Below are 10986 nucleotides of genomic sequence, written 5' to 3'. Positions count from 1 at the left end.
ACAAGAAAAAGAAGGGCAATTTAAGGAGTGACTTGGTGGCTCCGTCGGTTGAGCATCCGACTTCGGTTCAGGTCATGATCTCGGGGTCTGTGAGTTCGAGCCCCGCGTCGGGCTCTGTGCTGACGGCTCAGAGCCTGGAGCCTGTTTTGGATTCTGTGTCTCCCTCTCTCTGCCCCTTCCCCGCTCATGTTCTCTCTTTCTCTCTCTCTCTCAAAAATAAACATTAAAAATTAAAAAAAAAAAAGTACTGGAATTACCAAACAATATCAGATGTGTGTTTTTGATATATTTAAAGAAAAAGATCCTAAAATAGAAGTAGAGAGCATATAAAATGACCAAGCAAATCTGAAAAGCAAACAACTAGAAGGAGAAATAAGATATTTGACATGTAAAACTCAATGGAAGAGTCGGCACAACCACTTAAAAAAGAAAAAAAAAAAAAAACTAAATAGATTGGTTTCAGAGCTGAAGAAAGACCCAAAGATGTGTGGAAATAATCCAGAATGCAAAAAAACAGAAAATATGAGTTATTAAGAGACAAGGAGGATGGAGTAGAGAGGTCCAATCAGAGTTTCAGTAGAGGCAGAGAAAATAGGTGAAGGTGTGGCTAAGAATTTTCTAGAACAGATGAAAGACAATTCATAGAATCAGGAAACCCAAGGAATACCATTAGGATAGATACAAAGACAACAACACTTGGGGCGCCTGGGTGGCTCAGTCGGTTGAGCGTCCGACTTCGGCTCAGGTCATGATCTTGCTGTCTGTGAGTTCAAGCCCCGCGTCGGGCTCTGTGCTGACAGCTCAGAGCCTGGAGCCTGCTTCGGATTCTGTGTCTCCCTCTCTCTCTGACCCTCCCCCATTCATGCTTTGTCTCTGTCTCAAAAATAAACATTAAAAAAAAAAAAAAAACAACAACACTTGGGCACATCACAGTAAACTGCAGAATGTCAAAGACAAAAAAGTCTTAAAAGTGTTGGAGACAAAAGTGTCTTCAAAGGGGGTAACAACAGATAACAGCTGATGTTATTAATAGCAACAATGGAGACCAAAAGACAGAATATTATTTTCAACATATGAGAGGAAATAACTATTAACCTAGAATTCTGTACCCAGTAAAAAGTAACTTTAAGTAAGAAGGGTGATAAACTAAAAGCTAAGAAAAGGTGGGACAAATAACAAAGTAGAAATCTTTCCAGGTACATCAATTACAATAAATATAAATGACTGTTTCAACTGGAAGACAGTGTTGTCTAGATTTAAAAATCCATTTATAGGCTGATCTCTTCTTTCTAAGATTTTTTTTTTTTTTAATTTTTTTTTCCAACGTTTATTTATTTTTGGGACAGAGACAGAGCATGAACGGGGGAGGGGCAGAGAGAGAGGGAGACACAGAATCAGAAACAGGCTCCAGGCTCTGAGCCATCAGCCCAGAGCCCGACGCGGGGCTCGAACTCACAGACCGCGAGATCGTGACCTGGCTGAAGTCGGACGCTTAACCGACTGCGCCACCCAGGCGCCCCAAAGATTTTTTTTTTTTTTAATAACCTCTACACCCAATGTTGGGGCTCAAACCCACAATCCTGAGATTGAGTCACACGCTCCACTGACTAAGCCAGCCAGGCGCCCCCATCTGTAGGCTGATTTTACAAGACAGTTGAAAGTAAAAGAATACAGATTATTTTAATGTATTTGGACTAGAAGGGAACTTAAGGGGCATCTGTTTTATTATTTATTTAATGAAATTTGTCAAATTGGTTTCCATACAACACCCCGTGCTCATCCCAACAGGAAGGGGCATCTGTTTTAAAAGAAACCCACCGTGAACATATTTTATAGTGAAATATTGAAATGATTTCTTCAAAGGCCAGAAACAAGTCAGGGTGCCCACTACTTTTCCTCTACCCATACAGGAGGGGCAAGAAGATTAAGAGGTATAAAAATTTTAAAGGAAAAACAAAACTGTCTTCTCACAGATTATTTTATTGTAAACATAGAAAACTCAGAAGAGTTTATAAGTTAATGGTAAGTTTTTGGTTTGCTGTACACAATCTATTTGCATAAACCATGTACAATAACAAAACATTATCAAATACTTAAGAATAAATCTAACCATGGGGCGCCTGGGTGGCTAAGTCGGTTAAGCGTCTGGCTCTTGGTTTCGGCTCAGGGCATGGTCTCGCGGTATGTGAGTTCGAGCCCCGAGTCAGGTTCTGCACTGACAGTGCAAAGCCAGCTTGGGATTCTCTCTCCCTCTGTCTCTGCCCCTCCCCCACTCATGCGCTCTTGCTGCCTCTCAAAAATGAATAAAAAAGGAAGAAATGTGTGGCGCCCAAGTGGCTCAGTAGGTTAAGCGTCTGACCTCAGCTCAGGCCATGATCTCACAGTTCGTGGGTTCGAGCCCCATGTCAGTCTGTGTGCTGCCAGCTCAGACAGAGCCTGGAGCCCGCTTCGGATTCTGTGTCTCCCTCTCCTGCCTGTCCCCTGCTCACACTGTCTCTCTCAAAAATAAATAAACATTAAAAAAAGAAGAAATCTAACCAAAAGAGGCATGATCTTTATGAGAAAAAGTATATAATTTTATTGAAAACATCTAATAGATACACCATGTTCATGACTGAAAAATGCAATTTCATATAGATGCTGATTTTCCCCAAACCGATCTGTAAATTCAGTTGGGTTCCATTCACAATCTCAAAGGGATTTTTATTGGTGGAACTTATCAAATGGATTCTAAAATTTATGTGGAAGAGCAAGGACCATGGATGGATCTTAGGGAGTCACACAATAGGGGCAGATAAAATGACCCGTGAGACAAAATGGGACAAATAAATTGCGGTAGATTCAGTGGCTCACTGTCCAGCAAGGAAAAGGAATGCCCCACAGCTATACACATTGATTGGGATACATCTCAGAAACATAATATTGAGTGACTGAATAAACGGTATGATTCCATTTATATAAAATTCAAAAACATGCAAAACCGATACAAACCTAGGTAATGCAATTACAAGGCAAAGCAAGGGAATGGTGAAGACAGCACAGTGTTTTCTTGACCAGGGAGGGCACAGCAGGGACTTCAAAGAAGTGGGTTCCATCTCTTCTTAAATGGGGCTGGGGAGGGAGTTCCTCTTTATTTTATAAATATCTTCTTGCCTCTCCTTACTATTTAATTTAAAAAAAGAAAGAAGAAAAGAAAGAAAGAAAGGAAAAGAAAGGAAAAGAAAAAAAAGAAAAAGAAAGAAAGAAAGGAAGAAAGAAAGAAAAGTATTCTGGAGGGGTAAAGTAGCACAGAGTGCCAGGCACACCACATTCCTAACAGTTACAAAATAGTTCTTGAACATGCCATTTGGAAAAAACGAAGTCCTAGCAGCTCAAACCTCTGTGGGTATGGGCAGAACCTGTCAGAAGGATGGACTTCTCCGAGGGTTCCTGGGTGACAAGCCTGCCGTGTCACGGGATAACCCCCCACCCTTGGCAGCATCTGTAGACTTTTTCACTTAACCCCGTTTTGGGTCCAACCCCTCCCCCCCACCCTCCCCCAAAGCTTCTTCGAATAGCACCCATCTCTACCTTAGAAGGATAGCTGCTTGGCTGCCAGGGGTAGGGAGTGCCCTGGGGGGACGGCAACCCAGCTGCCCTTTGGATCAGTCCCCCTACTGTCCGTCCCAAACCTTGCCTTTCATGGTGCCGGGAGAGTTCCTGAGCCTCCAGGGCTCTGGGGGACAATTTGGCTGCTTCTTGGCCCCTCCCTCTAGGAACATTTAATTAATTTCTAATTCTCTGCTAAGAGAGTTAATGAGCCTCCATACATTTCCCATGTTTCAAAACATCATCAGGTCCTTTGGTCTAGTACTGTCTCCCTCCTACTTTCTCTCTCCTTGTAAATTTATACCTGTTTTATTTCTTTACTCTCATTTTAGATTTTAAGAGGAAACAGAGGTAAACCCATGTGTTTAAACCTGCCACATTTAACAGGAAGTCTATTTACTATATTTAAATAAAAATGTTTAACAGGTAGCTCCAGAGAGTCCAGAGAGGAAGAGCTTGGCCTTCTGAGCATCATCCTTCAGATGCTTTAACATCTCCACCTGATTTCTCTGCCTCAGTTCTGCCTACACACTTTCCTCAGCCGTGTAAGGACGAAGGAGAAAGCACAAATATCTGGGTTCAAATCCTGACTCCTCCATTCACTGCCCCATGATCTCATCCCATCAACTCTCATAATTGCTGCCTCTGGTACCAGATTAGCCCAAGAGGCACAGTGAGTGTTGTGGAGATGCTTCTAATTATAAAGCCCTGAACCAGGGAAAGAATGTTGCATTCTCTTTCCCTGGATCCCTACATGCAGCCCTGGCCTGCTGTGCCCCAGCTCTGGCCCCCACCAAGGCCACAGGAGGCAGAGCCCTGGCCCCTCATACCCTCAGGCATTCTGTGGGTCCCAGGCCTGACAGTGAGAGGAACCAGAAACCTAGAAAGATGGAGGGAGTCCAAGAACCAAGTGGGCGCTTTATTAACTTGGCAAAGGGGTGATTAGGCTGGCCAAGCAGCCCCTTGCCAAACCTGCCACTCTGCTAGAGGGCCAATGAGGCAGAGCTGCAGGGCCCAAGCCCTGGACACTGGAGTCCAAGCTGGGCAGGGGCAAGGCCAAGGATGGGACTGGAGTTGCCGAAAGGCATTTTTAAGTACCAGTGCACCTCCCCTCCTGACGTTAGGGATGGGCCTGAGATGAGTTAGGAGCCCCCTCTCCTGCTCCCCTCTCCCCGAACAGCTCTGGCTCTTCCTGGAGTCAGGAGGCTGTGAGGCCCACATCAGCTGCAGTCTGGAAGGTGATCCCGTCTCCGGGCAAGGGGGAGGCCAGGAAGGGCCAGAGCCAGACGAGGACCCAGCGGGGCCCCAGGGCCGCCTGCAGGTTGTGGCAAGGGCCCAGATCATAAGAGTGTTGGCCCCGAGCCCACTCCCACGTGGTCTGGCCCCGCAGCAACAGCATCCCATGGAAGAGCAGCCCAGCCCCGCACAACAGTGCACCTGCCACACACGTGTCGGTCACAAAGGCCAAGGCAAACTGCGCCAGAGACACTCTGCCTGCAAGGAGAAAGCAAGAGGGTCAGGGAGCAGCAGCGGGCCCCGTCCCCCCAAAGCCCAGCTCCTGCCCTCACCCTCCACTGCGAAGCAGGGGCTCGTTCCTCTGCTCAGCAAACACTCACTGGCTATTCCTTAGCCAGCCCCCATTGGTGACCTGGGCAGACACAGCTCCTTACCCAAGATCTGACTTCCATTCACCATAAACTTGTGAGCACCTCTCGGGTGCTAGACACGGTACCAGGCACCAAGATGAACAGTAGACAGGACCCCTAACCTCCGGGAGTTCACAGACAGACGTTTAAGAGATCGCTTCTCAGTTACTTAATCACAGCAGTGATGTGTGTTACGATGGAAAAGCACAGCACCTCCCGGCCCACGGTAGGTACTAAGTATCCGCTGCGGGGCGCCTGGGTGGCGCAGTCGGTTAAGCGTCCGACTTCAGCCAGGTCACGATCTCGCGGTCCGTGAGTTCGAGCCCCGCGTCGGGCTCTGGGCTGATGGCTCAGAGCCTGGAGCCTGTTTCCGATTCTGTGTCTCCCTCTCTCTCTGCCCCTCCCCCGTTCATGCTCTGTCTCTCTCTGTCCCAAAAATAAATAAAAAACGTTGAAAAAAAAAAAATTAAGTATCCGCTGAACAAATGAACTACAGGAAGTCATGAAACACTGTGCTCACTGAAAGCAGCCAGACGCCAAAGTCACATATTCTATGATGCCATTCACGTGAAACGTCCCAAACGGGCAAATCCAAAGAGACAAGACCGTAGATTAGTGGTTACCAGGGCCTGGGGGATTCAAGGGAGGAATGGGGAGGGACTGTTTAATGGCACAGGGTTTCCTTTGGGGGTGATGAAAATGTTCTGGAATTAGTGGTGATGGTTGCACAACATTGTGAATGTACTGAATGCCACTGAATTGTATACTAGAAAGCGGTTAAAAGGATGAATTTCATGTTATAGGAATTCTACTTCAATAAAAAAGAGGCTGTGTAGGGAAATGCCAAGCAGATGTATTAGGCTAAAGGAAGTGGGTTTCATCTGTTTTAATAAAGTGACATCTTGGGTGGTGCCTGAAGGAGGTATCTGCTAGGTGAAGAGGGGAGAAAACATTCTGTTTGAAGGTCCTGAGGCAGGATGGAGGGGCGTCTGGGAGACCCATGCATGGATGGTTCTGGAAGCTCAGGAGAGAAGCCCAGGCTGGACACGCAGATCTGCAGGCGGTTGGAGCACAGGCAGTTCCAAGACCCACCAGAGTGTAGAGTAAGATGGAGTCAACACCATGACCTCAGCGGCAGGTCCTCTGGGACCCAACCAAGAAGAGAGAAGGAAGGGACGCCTGGGTGGCTCAGTCAGTTAAGCGTCCGACTCTTGATCTCGGCTCAGGTCATGATCTCACAGTTCGTGAGTCTGAGCCCTGAGTCAGGCTCGGCGACTACTGGTGTGCAGCCTGCTTGGGATTCTTTCTGCCCCTCCCCCACTCCCTCTTTTTCTCTCTCTCTCTCAAAATAAATAAATTAAAAAAAAAAAAACAAAAAAGAAGAGAGAGGGAAACCAGAAAGAAAGAAGGAAACAGGATGCAGGAAGGGCTGTTGGAGAATCCAGGATACGGGCCATCCAGGAGGTTGGAGGTCAGCAGTCTTGAGGCAGAAAGGTCTTGTACCCGGGCAAGTCCTTCAAGAAGCTTGGCTGCTAGGGGTGCCTGGGTGGCTCAGTCGATTAAGCGTCTGACTTTTAAGCATCTGTCTGAATCTTGACTTCAGCTCAGGTCATGATCTCATGGTTTGAGTTTGAGCCCCGCGTCAGGTTCTGCACTGACAGCTCAAAACTGCTTGGGATTCTCTGTCTCCCTCTCTGCCCTCTCCCCTGCTTGCTCTCTCTCTCTCTCTCTCTCTCTCTCTCTCTCTCTGTCTCCCTTTCTCTCTAAAAAATAAATAAGTAAACATTAAAAGAAGAAAAAAAAAAAAGCAGCAGTAGCAGCAGCTTGGCTGCTGACAGGAGAAGAGCCTGGAGGCAAGAGCTAGGGAGGAGGAGGATGTGGGGTGAAGAGAGGCTTTGTACCGATGGGAAAACCCAGAGGAAGCATGCAGAGAGAGCCTGGGTTGGCAGGAGGAGAGCAGGCCCACAGCGAGGCTTCTGAGCAGGGAGGACGGGCCAGACATCAGGAGAAGCCGCAGGCAGTCAGGTTGGATCTGCTGGGGTCCGCAGCCATGAACACGGCATGGTACCGACTGCCACGAAGTACCAAGCATCTCTGGAAGCTGGCAGCAGCCAGGGGCAGACACAGAGAAGCCAGGAAGGCACAGCGGGAGGCAGACAGAGCAAGAGGAGGGAGATGTTGGCAGAAGAATGGTGGGAATGAGGATTCTAAGCTGGATGTGGGGGCAGTGACGTGGGGAGGGTTGCTGGACAGAAAGGTGAGGGCCAGGCGCTCACGAAGCAGGTGTCCTGGAGTGTCAGAGTGAGAGCTGGCGAGGAGAGGAGGTGGGGAGCAGAGAAAGGGGTGACAGGCTCATAGCGTGATTTGGGAGGTGTTGGCTCTGACACAGTTTGGCCCCTGACAAGGTCTAGGGTGGACGTGGGAGTAGAGGGAGGGAGTCAAGTGGAGGAGAAGGGCAAGAGGCTGAGCAACGGGGACACTGACTGGGCCATTCACCCAGACTTGCAGACACCCAGGATTTCACCAGGGCCCAGGGCTCAGAGGGCAATGGCCACAGGGAGGTGCAGCTGGAGGGCTTGGGTCTCAGCGGAGGCAGGGGGTCATCAAGGAGGCTGCTCAGGGAGCCAGCGGGCAGAGGAAGACACTGCCATCCCCACTGGGCCTTCCAAGGCCTCCCCCCAGGCTGCAGGGAGGGGCCCTTGGGACAGACTGGGGTTTGGAGAGGATAAGGAGACACAGTGACCACTGAATGGTCATGGAGTTTAGTAACCGCAGGACAAGGTTACAAAGGGGGCCACGGAGGAGTCGGGAGGAAGGAGTCAAGGGAGAGAAATCCCAAAGCATTTCAGGGGGAGACAACAAATAGTATAAAAAAAAATAGGGGGGGGGGTGGATTTTATCTCAGGGAGGCGGGGGGTTGTCAGAATAAAGAGGAATAAGTCTGTCATCCAGAACATGGCCTCTCAACCAACCTCCTGATCCATGTCCTCTCCTCCCAACTTCCAAAGCCTGGAGCTTCCCCTGACTATAACTTTCACTGGCTCCCTACTGTCCAGTCAAGTCAGGGCTGGCTATCTCCTCACACCAGCGTTCAGGACCTCCACCATCCAGTCTGAACCTACTCCCTGTCCAACCTCTATGCCTTTGCTCAGGCTGCTCCCCTCACTCAGAATGCACCCCCACTTAGAATGCTCCCTCCCCATCCCAACCTATGTCCTGAATCCCCACTAGTCTTTCCTTCTGTGCCCACACCTAGAACCCTTCCCCGATTCTCCCAGCCAGAACTCTGTACCTGTGTCAAGGCCCTGTATTTTACTGTACTGCACACCCAGCTGAATCCCAGGCTGCCCTCACCCCCCATAAATGACACTGGGACTGGGTCCCCAGGGCACTACCAGGAGAACCAGCCAGAAATCCCATCCCCCACCAGAATGGCCCACTGCAAAGCTCCCCACCTGTGAGCAGCATGAGCCAGGGCAGCAGAAGGAGGGCCGCGATGTGGAGGGGTGCATGGGCTCGCAGGAGGGCCGACAGGGCGGGACCCAGCAGCACAGAGACATGGAGCAGGACGCCCGCAGCATGAAGCAACAGGCACAGGAAGGGCCGGTAGTTGCGGAATCCCACGCAGCGGCCCAGCAGGCGACAGTGGTGATCCCGACGAAGGATGCAGACGCGGCAGGCGGAGCAATGCCCACTGCGTGGTGGCACCTGGCTTTGGCACTGGTAGCAGTAACTGCAGAGAAGGAACCACAGAGTCAGTTCCCCCAGCAGCTCTGAGCACCTCGTCAGGCCCGGTCAGCCTCTGAGCCCATCCTGGGGAAGCAGGCACAGCCGCTGTCCTCACTAAGCCTCAAGTTCATCATACATAAATGCAGGCTGAACACCACTTCCTGGGCCCTTCCAGTTCTAGCACTGCAGGTCCGAGGGCTCCTGCAGCTCAGACATCCAGTCCTAAGGCCTCTAACACCCAGGAGCAAACTTCTCACTTCCTCTGTGCTCACCACGTTGGTCCAAGTCACCAAAAGATTACTGGATTACTGCAACAGACTCTCAATTATTCTCCCTGATTCCAGCTTTGTTTCCTCCTAGTCTAGTCTCACGCCAGCACCCAGACTGATCCTTAGAAGTCTAAGTCGTGCCCTTCTCCTCTGCTCAAAACCCTTCAGTGGCTATCCATCTCACTGCCAGTAAAAGCAAAGCCTTCAGTGTCCTGCAAGGTCTTTCCATCTCTAACCTCTCTCCTCCCCCTCTCACTCCACACCAGCCACAATGGCCTTCTTGCTGTTCCAGGAGCATGCAAGGCACATAACTGCCTCAGAGTCTTCCCACTGTCTATTCCCTCTGCCTGGAATGCTCTTCCCCCAGATCCCCACATGGCTAACTCCCCCGCCTCCTTCAAGTCTGTGCAAATACCTACCTTGACTTACCCTATTTCAAACTGCAACCTGCACACCATTTACTCTGCTCTTTTTGTTTCCACACCACCAACATCTTCTAACGTTCTATACAATTTGCTAATTTATTATGCCTGTAACTAATCATCTGCCCCCTCCCCCACTGAAATCAGCTCCAGGGTGTCAGGAATCTATTTTATTGTACCTCCAGTGGCCGGAACAGTACCTTGCACATAGCAGGTGCTCATTAAATATTTGCAAGTGAATGAATGATACGTCTTCAGGATCTACCATCCAGGTTCTAAAAGAGTGTTCCGGCTCTAACAAGCGGATCCTATTATAATCTGGTTCTAACATCTTCAGGTCCTAGGGCGCCTCCCCCAGTCCAAGGCTCCTCCTGCTTTCCCCCCTCGCCAGATCCCGCGCCCCACTCACGCCCAGCCCTGGCCCAGACCGCGGCCGGCCAGCATCACGCCCCGGATGCTGGGATCGGAGCGCAGGAAGAGCCCCACGTTGCCCAGCAGGTTGAGCAGCTGGAAGGCGGCCAGCACTAGCTGCAAGGCCCGAGCCAGGGGTCCCAGCGGGGGTGGCCCGGGACCCAGAACTAGCACATAGGCCAGCTCCAAGCCCACAGCCGTGGCCCACAGCGCAGTGAGCACGAGGGGCAGCCGCGCGGGCGCCCCCTCCGCGCTCCCCGCCGCCCAGGGCTGCCCCATGGCCTGGACCCCACCGGCTATCGGGTCCTTAGTACACCACCGCTTCCGTATTGGGGCGGGGATAGTGGCAGACGGACGCCCTCTACGACCAATAGAAGCTCGAAGGGGGCTTAGCGTCACAGGGAGCGGCCCGAACATGCAGACATGTGATTGGACGGGCGAATGAGCCGGCGAGAAGCTTGGAATCCCGTTGGCGCTGGAGCAGGGAAGGACAGCACGTTATAGCTCCGCCCGCCAGCGGAGGCCACGCCCCTCCACCGAAGCTACGCCCTCTGCTCTCGCTGGCTGGTTTGGAGGATTGAGTTGCAGACTCGGTGGCATCGGGGTTTCCCGGCTCAGCACATTCATTCCCCCTCAACCCCCAGCCGCCCCGATATTAATAGCCCTGCATCGGCTCATCCAGCTGGCCTGGAACCCCTTCCCATGCCCGAGTGTCTCCATCACCCCAGAAAACATTCAAACAGCTCAGCGCCTCGCTGTTTCTGACTGTGAAATGGGGATAGGGCTCTGTTTCCCACCAGCGCCGCGCAGGGAGAGGGTCAGGAGGAGGCCTAAGGGGCAGCTTCTAGAGCGGTCTACAGTCACTGTTATTATCGTCATCTCCATTGTACACATGAGGAAACAGAGAGGGCCGTGGCTTTC

General features: G+C 50.8%; 1 protein-coding gene across 2 annotated transcripts; it reads right to left on the bottom strand.

The window, feature by feature from the left end:
- Positions 1–2554: 2554 nt before the first annotated feature.
- ZDHHC24 (zDHHC palmitoyltransferase 24) lies at positions 2555–10414 on the bottom strand. 2 transcript variants are annotated; one of them, XM_025915657.2, is made up of 3 exons: positions 10064–10414; positions 8690–8967; positions 2555–5082 (listed from the first exon to the last, which is right to left on the bottom strand). In XM_025915657.2, exons 1-3 carry the CDS (start codon positions 10342–10344, stop codon positions 4787–4789), a joined length of 855 nt encoding a protein of 284 aa, XP_025771442.1. In that variant the 5' UTR covers positions 10345–10414; the 3' UTR covers positions 2555–4786. The 2 variants fall into 2 exon arrangements, with proteins under 2 accessions (XP_025771442.1, XP_086532953.1); XM_086676827.1 differs by lacking the exon at positions 10064–10414 and adding an exon at positions 9855–10053.
- Positions 10415–10986: the final 572 nt, after the last annotated feature.

The sequence above is a fragment of the Puma concolor genome, chromosome D1 (genome assembly GCF_028749965.1).
Source record: "Puma concolor isolate L17-30 chromosome D1, mPumCon1.1.hap2, whole genome shotgun sequence".
Taxonomy (NCBI): domain Eukaryota; kingdom Metazoa; phylum Chordata; class Mammalia; order Carnivora; family Felidae; genus Puma; species Puma concolor.
The sequence above is the reverse complement of the archived record's forward strand: the minus strand, read 5'-3'. Positions and strand labels throughout refer to the sequence as shown.

What these genes read in the sequence shown, in the direction of transcription:
- ZDHHC24 (XM_025915657.2), bottom strand. Translation starts at nt 10,344, where the DNA reads ATGGGGCAGCCCTGGGCGGCGGGGAGCGCGGAGGGGGCGCCCGCGCGG. An exon ending in GGTCTGGGCCAGGGCTGGGC is followed by an intron (nt 8,968 to 10,063) that starts GTGAGTGGGGCG and finishes CCTTCTCTGCAG; the next exon opens with TTACTGCTACCAGTGCCAAA. An exon ending in CTGGCTCATGCTGCTCACAG is followed by an intron (nt 5,083 to 8,689) that starts GTGGGGAGCTTT and finishes TTCTCCTTGCAG; the next exon opens with GCAGAGTGTCTCTGGCGCAG.